This window comes from Dipodomys merriami, unplaced genomic scaffold (genome assembly GCF_024711535.1).
Source record: "Dipodomys merriami isolate MVZ:Mamm:240054 unplaced genomic scaffold, mDipMer1.0.p SCAF_33, whole genome shotgun sequence".
Classification (NCBI taxonomy): Eukaryota; Metazoa; Chordata; class Mammalia; order Rodentia; family Heteromyidae; genus Dipodomys; species Dipodomys merriami.
Genome location: NW_027204826.1, coordinates 3,583,649 through 3,597,054, shown reverse-complemented (window position 1 = coordinate 3,597,054; position 13,406 = coordinate 3,583,649). Strand labels below are relative to the sequence as shown.

Sequence of the window (13,406 nt, the reverse complement as noted above, 5' to 3'; positions counted from 1 at the left end):
CTGAACCTCCCTCTCCAGTTTCTAGATCCACATCACATCAAGGCCCAGAGGGGCAAGCGGTGCCAGGAAAAGCCATTACCCGCCCCCACCCCCCTCTGGCGCCCTCCACCTGCTAAAAGCCTCCACCTCCCCCAGGGCCTCCCCCCCCATTTCACACACCTGGCCCTGACCTCTGGGTGGGGGTGCAGGACTTGCAGAGATCAGAGATTAACTCTTTCTGGGCCTGGAGCTAGTCAATCTTTGGCCTTGTCCTGTCAGCCTGCCCTCTATATTGTTATTGTTATTGTTATTATTATTGTCAGTCATGGGACTTGAACTCAGAGCCTAGACACTATTCCTGAGTTCTTTTGCTCAAGGCTAGCACTCTACCACTGTGAGCTCTGCAGCTCCGCTTCTGGTTTTCTGATGGTTCATGGGAGATAAGAGTCTACAGACTTTCGGCCGTTCCTGCCCAGGTGTGGTCTCAACCCCTGATCCTCAGCTCTCAGCCTCCTGAGTAGCTAAGATGACAAGTGTGACCCACTAGCCATGGACCCCCGGCTTCTTTGTATATATTTTTTTGTTTCTGACTAGTGGTGACCAGACAGGAGCGGTGGGGGGGAATCAGGGCTGGTACAACAGGGGTGCTGTGTCCATCTTTCCTCCCCAGAGGAGTCTGGGGTGGGATTTATGGGGTCCCTTCCCCCTACTTCCCTGCCACTCACCCCACCCCTCTCTCCCTTCCCAGAAAAACCACCCCAGAGGAAGCAGACAGCCAGAGCCCCCAAGTCATGAGCTCTGTGGCCTCGGAACCCACCAGAACCCCCATGTGGGAGGAGACTGTGGAGGTGGAAATCCCAGAAGAGGATGCAGGGCAGAAGGGTGAGGCTGGGGGGGGGCGGCGGGAGGGAGGAGGGGGGAGGGGGCTGAGACGAATGGGGGAGGGGGAGCAGCCGTGGGCACAGACCCTGACAGCCAGGCAAGGCAGATGGGGTGAGGGCTGGGGCGACCCCCCCCTTTCAGCACAGCTGGAAGCCACCTGATCGCCTCCCCAGACTCCGCTAAAAGCACTTAACAAAAAAAAATCATAATACCTTCACGCCTCATGTCCCCAGCCTGCTGGAAAAATGAATCGTTCCACATAAATGGACCTTCCACATAATGCTAGCTTATGTTTTTTTACGACCGTGCTTGCTATTTTCATGGGGGTTATTACCGCTGTCTCTCACCGAAATAGCGAAGCTTGATTTGATTTGATGGCTGAGACAATCTCCTTCTGGGAGGAACCAGGCCTTGCCCACTGCTTGGGAGAGAAGACTGAGGCTCAGTCCTAGCTCTGGTACTGAGGCTCAGTCCAAGCTCCAGTACTGAGGCTCAGTCCAAGCTCCGGTACTGAGGCTCAGTCCAAGCTCCGGTACTGAGGCTCAGTCCAAGCTCCGGTACTGAGGCTCAGTCCAGGCTCCGGTACTGAGGCTCAGTCCAAGCTCCGGTACTGAGGCTCAGTCCAAGCTCCGGTACTGAGGCTCAGTCCAGGCTCCAGTACTGAGGCTCAGTCCAGGCTCCAGTACTGAGGCTCAGTCCAAGCTCTGATCACCTATCAGATAGTCCAGGACTCCGCCATTCGTCTGCTCACTGGAAATCTAGGGTTCTAGCTGCTTCCATTTGAGTATTGGGGATTTGATTGATTTGTAATAGTAGAGTTTGAACTCAGTGCCTCTCAAACTTGGCTTGGTAGGAGCTCTATCCCTGAGCCATGCCTCCAGCACTGAGTTTTTGTTGCTGTTGTTTGTTTGTTGGGGGGGGGGTGCCCATACTGAACCCGAGGCCTTGGTTCTGTCCTTTAGCTTTTTTTTTTTGCTCAAAGCTAGTGCTCTACCATTTGAGCCACACCCTCACTTTGGGCTTTTTGTGTTTCGTTGGAGATAAGAGTCTCACAGACTTTCCTGCCTCAGCTGGCTTTGAACTGTGATCCTCAGATTTCAGCCTCCTGAGTAGCTAGGATGACAGGCCTGAACCACGGGTGCCCAGCTCTTATTTCTCTTCTGGAACTTCCATGAGGAGCATTAGCCTTGTTGGGAGAGAGGACACGGGGTGGAGAGGGCGGAGGCCAGATCGAGGTTAAATAGATGAAATTATGAAAATGGCTTGAGAAGATGCCGAAGAAAAGGGAAAATGGATGCAGGCATGTGTGTGTATGTGTGTTTGTGCGCTTGTGCATGCCTACACACTGGCTCATGCGGGCTGGGCACACCTAGATCGAGAGAGAGGATGCTCCAGGGTCGGTGGCCCCATGCAGCAGGCGGGCAGCAGGTCAGGCGGGCAGCAGGCCAGGCAGGAAGTAGGTCTTGACCGTGGGAGGGACAGGCAGCTGAGGAGACAGCCTGAGCAAGCCCGGATTGAAGGGCTGGTGTTGAACCCAGTTGGAACCGGTTGCTGTGGTGATGTGCAGTGTGGGAGGGGACGGGGGCGGGGAGGCAAGGCTGGGACAGGAGGTGGGAAGGGGACGTGTTAATGAAAAGCAAAGGGGTGTTTCAGCCTTGGGTCAGGGCCAGAGCAGGGCAGGCGGCAGAAATGGCTTGTTGGCCACACACAAAGGGAGCCCTGGGAGGCCGGAAGGGCACAATGCCCAGACTGGGAGCTGATGAAGCGTGCTTGTGGCCTGCCGACAGCAGCAGGGAGGGACACCCCCACACACACACATACACACAGAACTCCTGGGGCCCCTCATTACAGCTCCCTGCTGCCTGCCCCAGGCAGGGAACTGGAGGAGATACAGGGCCTCAGATCCTCTTGGGATGTGAGCACTCTGGGTCTATGGGGAGAGGGCGGGAGCAGCTGCAGCCTCCATAGTGGCCGGAGTCTAAGCTGAGAGGGCTGGGCTCCTCCAGTGGAGGGGTCTCGTGGTCAGCAAGGGGAAACATAGGTCCAGCCAAGTCCCCTGGCACAGAATTTTCTAGCTGGAAGCCCAGGCTTCTTGCCCGATCAATCCTAGGGGTAAGGCAGGGCTTTTTAGCTGCACCTGGTATTTGTTTGTTTAAAGCAGTAACACTTCTGCAGAGGTAGGTGAGGCTCAGAGAGGCTAAGTGACTCACAAAGGACACAGAGCAGAGTTCATGTCTTTGCTGGAACCCCAAATGCACCGACTTCAGATCTCTTCAGGTCGGGAACGTCTGTGAGACTCTTGTCTCCAATGAATCAGAAAAAAAAAAGCCAGAAGTGGGGCTGTGGTGCAAGGGGTAGAGTACCAGCCTTGACTAAACAAAACCCAGGCCCTGAGTTCAAGATTCCCCACTACTGGCATGCACGTGCAGGGGGGAATAATCCTGGAAGCAACGGTGCTGCATGTACTTAGTGACCACCGGCTCCTTGCCAGGCCTAGGGATGGGAACCACTCATCTCTGATGGCAACAAATCCTTGTTCTGGGGTTAGATGGTGGGCCTGGGAACTGGGGGGCAGGGTAGAGTCCTAAGTAGGTCAACGCGGCACAGCTGGGAAGCAGTCAGGAGAGGCCACCTCCCCTCCCCCCTTGTTCTTGGAAGTCTGTGATTGGAGGAGAGGGAGGGAGGAGAGGAAGTGAAGGAGGGGCGGACAAGGGCTGAGGGAGATGGAGGCAAGGAGAAATGAATGACAGATAATGGGGCTGAATGGGAGGAAGAACATTTCAGCACCGTGGACAGCGCCCCCCTTCCCTGGTGACTTGAATACAGATGGGTCATTTGGATGGGGGGGGTGAAGAAGGAAGGTGAAGGCTTATTAAGTTGTGTGTGTGTGTGTGTGTGTGTGTGTGTGTGTGTGTGCGCGCAGGTCTTGGGGCTTGATCTTGGGGCCTGGGCTGCCGTCCCTGAGTTTTTTCTACTCAAAGCTGGTGCTCTACCATTTGAGCCACACCTCCACTTCTGGCTTTCTTTTGTTGGCTAATTGGAGATAAGAGTATCAGGGACTTCTCTGCCCAGGACTGTCCTCAAACTGCGACCCTCAGACCTCAGCCTCTTGAGTCGCTGGGATCACAGGCGTGAGCACCAGTGCCAGGCCTTGTACTCTTCCTTGGCTGCCTCTAGATCTGGTCATCAAGGTGATAGACACGAAGAAGAAGAAGGAGCTGGTGTCCTACCAGATCCCCATCAAGTACTTATGCATCTTCCACCCCTACCACTTTGAGCTGGTGAAGGTGAGTCAGACCGCAGGCCCCAGCCCCCAACCTCTGGTGAGGTGTGCAGATCTGATGGGAAACATGAATATCCTCCAATGGGCATCCAGTCACGCCTGTCTGCAGGCTGGATCTTTCTGTGCTGTCTCTGCATGGCTTATGGGTGGAGGGAGGCCCAGGGGAGTTGGGGTGTGGCAGGCAAGACATTTGGGGAACATTGTGGAGATGTACCTGCAAGGCATTGTGGGAACACACCCTTCCCAGAATGCAGCTGACCGCTGGCCTGATGTACAAACGCTTTGGGGCCTCTCTGCCACTGGCCTGAACAACCAGGTCAGCTCCCTGTCCCCCGCTGGTGCTAATGGCTGGACATTAGGCCCGTCTGGCATTGTTCAGGTTTTTAATTAAGCACCTGCTAAGTGTTAGGCATCGGGCCACGTATGAGCACCATTGTCTGCTCTTCCCTCTCCCCTAGAGTGGTTGGGAGAAGGGACAATGAGGCCAGCCGGGCCCTGGTGGCTCACACCTGTCATCCAGCCACTCAGGAGGCTGAGAGGCTCGAAGCCAACCCTGGGCAGGAAAGTCCATGACACACTTACTCTTATCTCCAATGAACCAGCAGAAAAGCCCAAAAGTGGAGCTGTGGCTCAAGTGGTAGAGCTCCAGACTTTGAGCACAAAAGCCCAGGGACAGTGTCCAGGACTGGCACACACACACACACACACACACACACACACACACACACACACACACACACACACACACCAAGGAGATGAGGTTGTCTGGGTTCCTGACTCCGGCCTTGCCCCCTGGCACTGGAGATGGGCAGCATCAGCCAAGGCCCTGTTTCCTTCCGCCCGGCCAGGGTCCTTCTAAGGGCGATGAAACATTCAAATGGAAAAGCAAAGATTTATTCTATTGATCTCGGAAGGGCTCGAGGGGACCATGAGCCTTAATTATCAGCTGTGAGCCCCGGTGGAGCAATGCCCAATGATCAGTGGATTTATGGCCAAGCTCGGCCCTGAGACTCTTGTCTTTCTTGTGTATCTTCTTCGCCGGCCTGACCTGCAGCCCACTCAGCCCGGGAAACCCAATGAAGATGCTGACAAGACGCGACTCTACGCCACCATCATTCGGAAAAGCAGCTTTCTTCCGCGCTACATCGGCTGTGACCATACCGCCCTGGAGGTAGCTGCCCCACCCCCGGGGACCTCTGGGATGGACAGATGGACTGGGAAGGGGCCTAACTTTGAACAAACCCCAGATTCCTCCACACACACACCCTTATACACCTCTGGCTGACCTGTGAACATGAGCCAGTGGGGTGTGGGGGAAAAGGATCAAGAGTGGAAAAATCAGGTGGGGTGCTGTGGCTCATGCCTGTAATCCCAGCTACTCAGGAAGGCTGAGATCTGAGGATGGAGGTTCAAATCCAGCCCAGGCAGGAAAATTTGTAAGACTCTCGTCTCCAGTTAACCGGCAATAAATGAATGAATGAATGAATAAATAAATAAATAAATAAATGCTGCAAGATGGAGCTGTGTGTGGTTCAAATAAAGCTTCAACCTTAGAACAACAACAACAAAAAGCTAAGAGGTAGTGCACAAGCCCTGAGTTCCAGCCCCAGTACCAGAACAAAAAGCAGAGCTTGGTTTCTAGCCAAACTAAAAAGAAACAAGAAATAAGTGAAGGAAGTGGCTCAAAGTGGTAGAGCACTAGCCTTGAGCAAGCACAAAACTCAGGGACAGCACCCAGGCCCCGAGTTCAAGCCCTATTACCTACCAAAAAGAAAAAGAAGGAAAGTAGAAGACGCAGAAGTGCTGAGAAGAGACAGTGGTGGGCTGAGATAGTGACAAAGACAGAAGGTGGCTTGGAGGCAAAGCACCAGCCATGATTCCATGATGGGTTGGGGAAGATGGAGAATCCAGATCGAGGGATCAGCATGTGCAAAGGCCCTGAGGCATGAGAGACTGAGGGGAGAAAAGAGACTGGAGCCAAACGAGGGAGATGGTAAATGTGGATCTCAGCCGAGTCCGTGTGTAGCGGTGGAATTGGAGTCCCTTTTTTTTGCCTTTGTTCTTTGGGGAAGTGTGTGTTTTGGGGTGGGGGGTGTCTCGCTGCGCCTTGCCTTCTGAGCGGCTATGGAGAATGGGAGCAAAGCCACCCAGAGTCCCGCGGAGAAGGGGCGGCCGTGGCGGGGGGCAGGGGGAGATCAGGGAGGACTCAGGAGGTGACCAATGAGATCGTTTCTTTTCCAGGTCTTTCTCCGGGGCATCAACGAGCCCCTGGCCAACAACACCAGCCCGATCATGGTGGTCGCACGCGTGGTGCCTGACTACAATGAGTTTAAGTGAGTGGGCTGTGATTTCAGGTGATCTGGAACCTTCCCTCCCCGGGCCTCCTCAACCCTCCCCCTCCCCCGCTCCATGTGGGACCCCAGTGGGTGTGGGCCCCCAAAAGATGCAGCAGGGACTCCAACCCCCACATCCTCCCGCACCCTGCACCCCCATGTCCTCCATCTGATGCATGTGTGTACACGCGTGTGTGTGCACATGGGCTTGCCCCACGCACAATGCCCCCATACATGGACACACACACACACAGGTGTGCACGTGCATGCACAGCACTGCACAATGCTTGTACGTGTGTCGAATGTGCATGTGTGCATGCACACGTGTGCGCACACACCGACATGTGTGCATGCGTGTACACGCACGCGCCCGGGCGGTCTCCAGGACCCCAGGTGTGGGGGCTGTGTCGCTGTGGCAGCCAGGACCATGGACAGCGGCCGCGCCCCAGCCCAGGCCTGGCCCAGGCGGCCCCTGAGCCTCTCCCCTCTGCTCCAGGTGGTTCATGGGGGCCCCTGTGCCGACCCCTGTCTCTTCACCCCTCCAGGAACAGCCGGGCCAACCAGGATCACAGCTCCATAGGTCTCCCCATCACCTCCCTCTCCTTCCCCATCTCCTCCGTGATGAATCTTGACGTCCCTCGGGCCAGCCCGAATGGGTGCCCCCAGGTACAACTGCCCCCCATCTCCCCCTTTCCCTCTCCCATCGACCCCTCAGCAGCTCCCTCCACCACAGAGGCCCAGCCGGGCCCAGCTCACCTGCTTACGGGGAGCTCCCAGTAAAGATGGGGTCCCCACGCATGGAAATACCAAGCACCCACCCAGATCATACATCACTGAGTCACAACCAAGTGCTGCTGCTCATGCCCGACATCCCAGCCACTCAGGAGGCAGAGATCTGAGCATCCAGGTTCAAAGCCAGCCTGGGCAGGAAAATCCATGAGACTCTCATCTCCAATGAACCAACCTGCCCCCCCCCCAAAAAAATCTGGAAGTGGCGCTGTGTTTTAAGTGGTAGAACACCAGCCATGAGTGGGAAAACAAAACAAAATAAAACTCAGGGACAGCGTCCACGCCCTCACATCTCAGCCTCCCAAGTAGCTAGGATTACAGGTGTGAGCCACTGGTACCATTTTAAGTCAGAGGGGTTGTGGCTGGGTGAGTTGGGGAAGAGCCAGTTGGGAGGGTGGGCTGGGGAGCCTGGGGGGGGAGAAGGGTTGGGGAGGGGTATACAGATCCTGACCAGGGTCCAGAGGTATGGTGAGGTTGGTCCCCACCCCCACTCCGGGGAGGGCCCCCACTTTGGTGTGAGCTTGTCCTGCGCAAGGCTGATCTTGGAAGTCCCTCTTGTTGCCTGTCCACCAAGGTGCACGTCTGACAAGGAAAAACTAGGACAAGACACCCCTGTGGAGCCCCAGCCTCTCATTTCAGGGCAAAGACACTTGAAGAAAGCTCAGACACAGACAGGAGTGAAGGCGTCCTGGGACAGAAGCTTCCAACCCAAACCAATCCCAGCCTTGATTTCCCCAGAGCCATCTCACACACCGCTCTGCATTTGCCCAGGAAATTATAAACCAATCAGTGGCTGTCCCTAGGGAGGGGGGGGAAATGGCCTGTATTAATGAGGGAGCCCTTCCCCCTCCCTCTTCTTCCCTTGCGGCTGCTCCCTGCCTGTCAGCCCCTCCCTACCCCAGCCCCCCACCCCTCCCCCATGCGGGACACTCCAGGCCGGAGGTGTGGCAGTGTCACTGGACACTGTGGCATCTGGGCAGGGGTGGGGAGGAGGGGAGCTGGCTGGCGCCCAGAACCAGCAGGAAAAGTAGAGGCTGAAGTGCAGGAGTGGGGTGTGAGGGGTGGAATCCTTCTCCCCCTCCTTCTTCCCCCCCCCCCCGCCCCTAGCACTGGGCTCAGAGCACACACACACACACACACACACACACACACACACACACACACACACACACGCCCTGTCCCCCTGTGCGTCAGCCTGGGGCTTTACTTCACTTTTCGGTGCTGCTGGTAACTAGGACTTGAACTTGGGGCCTCCATGCTTTCACTTGTGTTTTTGTTGTTGTTTTCTTTTGTTTTGGTCGGTCGTAGGGCTTGAACTCAGGGCCTGGACTCAGTCCCTGAGTTCAAGGTGAGCGCTCTACCACGTTGAACCGTATAGCACCACTTCTGGTGTTTCTGGTGGTTCAGGGAGTCTAGCTGGGATTATAGGCGTGAGCACCAGTGCCCAGCCCTCCCCCTTTACATGGCAACGTGCCCATTCTCCTTCCTTCAGCCTCATGACAGGGAGGGCTTTCAGGGTGTGGAGCATAAGACAGTTTCCCTACTGAGCCATGAGAAGTGGGGGGGGGGGGCCAAGCCCAAGGCAGGGCTTGACTCCTCCCAGCATGGTAGGGGTGGGTGTGGAGTCCAGAAGAGAGGGGGGGAGGGGGGCTGTCCCCAGGGAAAGCCGCCGTGCCTCAGTGACCCTCAAGGGTAATGGCTTTTCTGAAGATCACAGTTAAAGGTTAATCGGATTCCTTAATCCCGCGGCCTGCCACAGTTCCTAACCTTAGCATCTGCACCCCAACCCCACCCCTGGCCTCCACTTCAGCTTCTAGAACCTTCCACCAGGCGTCTGGAGGGGGGCTGCAGGCTGTTTAACCTTCGGTCCTCCAAGTGTGAGCTCACACACACCAGGGCAGGGACCCCGCCCATTCCTCCATTGTCAGGGGGAGGGGGAGGGGACACCTGCTCTGAGAAGCCCCTCAGGGACCCCCCTGTCCTCCCCAGGCCCAGCCCCTCACCCGCAGAGCACACGCGGGGAACACACATTACACCAGCTCCATCTTCCAGGATGGAGGCTAGACCTGCTGAAGGACCGGCACATGCCTTCCCCCAGCACCCCGGTGCCTAGACAGCTGGCCTCTGGCACCCAGGGGAAGGAGGTGGCTCTGAGAAGGGGTGTGGCTTGGGGGGCTCCCCCCTCAAGCTCCACAGAACCTAGGCAGGGGCCACCCCTGAATTTCTAGCAGTGTCACACACCCCCTCCCCGCCCCACGCCCCCTACCACTTTGAGCCATGCCTCCATTCCCAGCTTTTTGCTGGTTCATTGGAGATAAGAGTCTCACGGGCTTTCCGGTCCAGGCTGGCTTTGAGCCGCAGTCCTCAGATTTCAGCCTGCTGTGGAGCCAGGAAGACAGGGCTCAGCCACCAGCGCCTGGCTAGAGAGAGATTGTTCCTGGCTTGATTCAGGCCTCCATAGCCGGGCCTCCATAGCCGGGCCTCCACCCTCTCCTTGCAGCTGTCCAGGCCTGGGAGTTCTCTGGAGCAGCCCGAATGGAATCAGTCCTTCCTCTTCCAAGGCCGTGATGGAGCCACCAGCTTCTCGGAGGACAAGGCATTGGTCCTGGAGTTCTACAGCGCCATCTCCAGTACGTGTCTGGGGCTGCGGGCCCCGCCCTGCCTCCTGCCTGCAGGGCTGGGTTCATTGGCTCCCTGGTGCCAGGCAGAAGGCAGAGGAGTTAAGAAGAACCGGCTGGCTTCCTTGTCCGTGGGCCCATGCCCAACACAGGGGTCTTCATTCACCCAGCTCCCAGGATGCACTGCAGTGGGGTCAGGGCCTCCCAGGGTACAGTGCGGTGGGGGCGGGACCTCACAGCTCCCAGAGTGAACTGCAGTGATGGCGGGGGACAATCCAGCCAATCCACACAGACAGGGCCGTCCAGGAACACCCACAGATACATAATCTGTTGTGTCCAGTCCTGGGGCTTGGTCTCAAGGCCTGGGCACTGTCCCTGAGCTTTTCTGCTCAAGGCTGGCGCTTGACCACTTGAGCCACAGCACCCCTTCTGCCTTTTCCAGTGGATCATGGGAGAGAGAGTCTCTCATAGATTTTCTTGCCCAGGCTGACTTTGAACCTCAATCCTCAGATCTCAGCCTGCTGAGTCGCTGGGATGAAAGGCGTGCGCTACCACACTGGGCCAGAATCAGAGTTGGCTTTGAGTTCCCAAAGCCCTGAAGACGGGGAGGGGTGTGGGGGGGCAGGGCTTGATGTAAGTTGGTGGGGACCAGAACCAGATGCAAAGATGTAGGTCCGGGGTGGAGGGTAGGGAGTCCGAGGTTGGCGTTGAGAAGCAGGGTGGGTGGCATATCAAGTGGGGACCCTCCCCCAAGCTGGCTCTTCTCCCTCAGCAAAAAGCGGCGAGCCCTGGGCCATGGGCCCCCCTCTGGGCGTCTCGGTGCTGCCGCTGAACAACCGTCTGTACCGCAAGATGCTGACGGGGAGAGGCCTGAGTGGGCTGCATGTGGAACGGCTTCCCATCAGTGTGAGTCCCCCCCACTTCCCAACGGGTCAGCCCCCCCCCAGCCCTGCCCCCCCACTCCACCTCAACACACCCCAGAGAACACAGCATGGTTAACTGCTTCATCCTTGAAGGCCAGGACTACAGGTGGATCCAACCACGCCCGGCCCTGACACTGCACTTCTGTCTTCAAAGTCAGGACTCAGGTCACAGAGATGGAGTGATTTGTCCCCGGGGGGGGGGGGGGCTGCCCGTGTGCTTGTCCCCTGGAGGCCATTGGAGATGGTCCTGACCCTGGCTTGGTCCTGACCCTTGTATATGTCAGGGAATGCCACAATACCAAACACCAGTCTGGCCCCCTGGGGTTAAAGACCCAGAGACCCCTGCTCCCATGGCCCCTGGAGATAATGACAACAAAGCACAGGGAAAAAGAATTCCCAGGGGGTCCCGTCGCAGCATATCTCTGAGTTCAGTCATTTTTAAGATGGGCCGGGTGTGGCAACAAACACCTGTAGTCCCGGCTGTCAAGAGGCTGAAGGAGAAGAGAAGAGAAGAACATGGCTAGGATGTGTCATTAGAGTCATGGTCTGGGGATGAGCAGGCCCTGAGTTCAAACCCCAGGACTCACACAGAGATGGCGGGGGGGGGGGGGGGGAAAGCGGGAGAGTTCCCGCGCCATCAGCTGATGAGCTTGGAGGTCAGGTGTAGAGTGGGGTTGAGAAGGGGGGGAGTAGGGGAGGAAGTTGAGCTCCTCCCTCCTCCCTCCCTCCCTCTCCACCTTGGGGGGGAGGGGAGGGCCCAGAGCAGGGGTGGAGCCTTGACAGCCCCTCCTCCCCCAGGACACCAGCTTGAAAACCATCACAGGCCAAGCCCCCACGGTGGATTTATCCCTGCAGCTGATCTCCTCCGAGGTAAGGCTTCAGGCTGGGCTTGGTCAAGGCCAACCGCAGCCCTTCACCTTCAGAGTCGGGGCAAGAGGACTCCAGAAAGGGGTTGGGATGGGGGTGGGCGGGGGGTGGGGGGGAGTCTGCTGCGTTGGGTGGAAATGTCTGAAGGTGATTGAAGGCTCCAGGCAGCAGAGAGGACACTGAGATTAGGGAGAGAGAGAGAGAGAGAGAGAGAGCTGAGGGCAGAGAATCTTCTAGACTAGGGCCTTCCATCCTGGGCCACTGTCCTGGGTTCTGTTCAGGTGAGGCGGGGTTACCCCATCTCAACAAACAAGCCAGGTGTGGTGGTGCAAGCCTGTAATCTCAGCTACTCGGGAAGACGAGCACGGCATAACAAAAACAAAAAGCCCAAGACGCTGAAAATATAACCCCCCAAAAAAGGGCTGGAGGAGGTATAACCATGTGACACTTGCAGCTTTTTGGTGGTTCATTGGAGATAAGAGTCATAGGTTTTCCTGCCCCGGCTGGCTTTGAACCATGATCCTCAGATCACCTGAGTAGCTCCGAGTGCCGGGCCTTGGTTGGTTCTTTACCACAGGCCCAAAACAGGAGCCACACAGGAACTCCCTGCCTGGGAAAAAGTCACCAGAGAAGCAGACAGGCTCCCAAAAAAGTGGGTCCTTCGAGAAGAATCTCCCCCACATCTCCCAGATCAGGACTCAGCCTCCCTGGCCTCTCCGGGCCCTTCCTTACCTCCCTGGGCCTCCATAAGGCTCGAATGATGGTCCGACTGAGAGCCGGGCCGGCAACAGGCGGGCAGGCAGACCCCTTCCCCACACCCAGGGCTTGGCGCTGGGCCTTGTGATGAATTATTCACGGATCTGTGCTAAGTGCAGGATTAATTCTTTCCCTTTGCAGCTGGCGGCTGCAATAAATTATCTGTGGGAGTCATGCGGGAGCGCTCCCCTGAATTCATTTCCCCCAGTGAGGGGTTTGATCTGGGGCTGGTGATTGGAGCCTCCTCCTTCTCCTCAGCCTCCTCCCCTAGTGGCAGGGAAGGGCGTTTAGAACATGGATTTCCAAGAAAGAGAACAAGAGATGAAGATTGGGGGGCAGGGCATGGGAGGGGGGGTGCCAGGAAAATGGCACTAGGGGAAATTCAAAACCAACAGCCAAGAATTCATTGTACACGCAGATTCCACACGAGGACTAGCTGATCATCCACGCACGGGCACACACACACACACACACACACACACACACACACACACACACACACACATCTGTACATGCCATCCAAGCATGTAAAGCCTGTAAAGTGACAGGTGGCTTCACACTTCGCTTGGCACATGCAGATCTCTTTGTGACTCAGCTGTTGCTTGGGAATTCTGCCTGAGAGTTGACTTATGTTGATATTCTGATTTTTTGGTTTGTTTGTCTTGTTTTATGCGGCTCCTGCAGGAGTTTGAACTCAGAGCCTGGGCTTCTATGTCTCTCAAAGTTGGCGCTCTACCACTTGAGTCGCAGCTCTACTTCTGGCTTTTTTTTTAGTTTGGTCAGTCATGGGGCTTGAATTCTGGGCCTGGGCACTGTTGCTGAGCTCTTTAGTTCAAGGCTAGCGCTCTACCACTTGAGCCACAGCGCCACTTCCAGTTTTCTGGTGGTTCATGGGAGATAAGAGTCTCATGGACTTTCCTGCCCAGGCTGGCTTTGAACCACAGTCCTCAGATCTCAGCCTCCTGAATAGAGCTGG

At 56.6% G+C, this 13,406-nt stretch overlaps 1 protein-coding gene across 15 annotated transcripts in view; it reads left to right on the top strand.

Annotated features, from left to right (window-relative positions):
- Ccdc33 (coiled-coil domain containing 33) overlaps positions 1–13,406 on the top strand; it is a 49,114-nt gene that overhangs the window by 8,847 nt on the left and 26,861 nt on the right. For all 15 annotated transcript variants that reach the window (XR_011376503.1, XR_011376502.1, XR_011376504.1 and 12 more), the window contains exons 3-10: positions 728–861; positions 4,039–4,148; positions 5,199–5,315; positions 6,386–6,477; positions 7,023–7,143; positions 9,767–9,896; positions 10,657–10,790; positions 11,606–11,677. Coding sequence is in view for 12 of the 15 variants with exons in the window: in XM_070042706.1 (XP_069898807.1) it covers positions 728–861; positions 4,039–4,148; positions 5,199–5,315; positions 6,386–6,477; positions 7,023–7,143; positions 9,767–9,896; positions 10,657–10,790; positions 11,606–11,677 (910 nt within the window). In the remaining 3 variants the exon portion in view is untranslated. The remainder of the gene's footprint in view (positions 1–727; positions 862–4,038; positions 4,149–5,198; positions 5,316–6,385; positions 6,478–7,022; positions 7,144–9,766; positions 9,897–10,656; positions 10,791–11,605; positions 11,678–13,406) is intronic.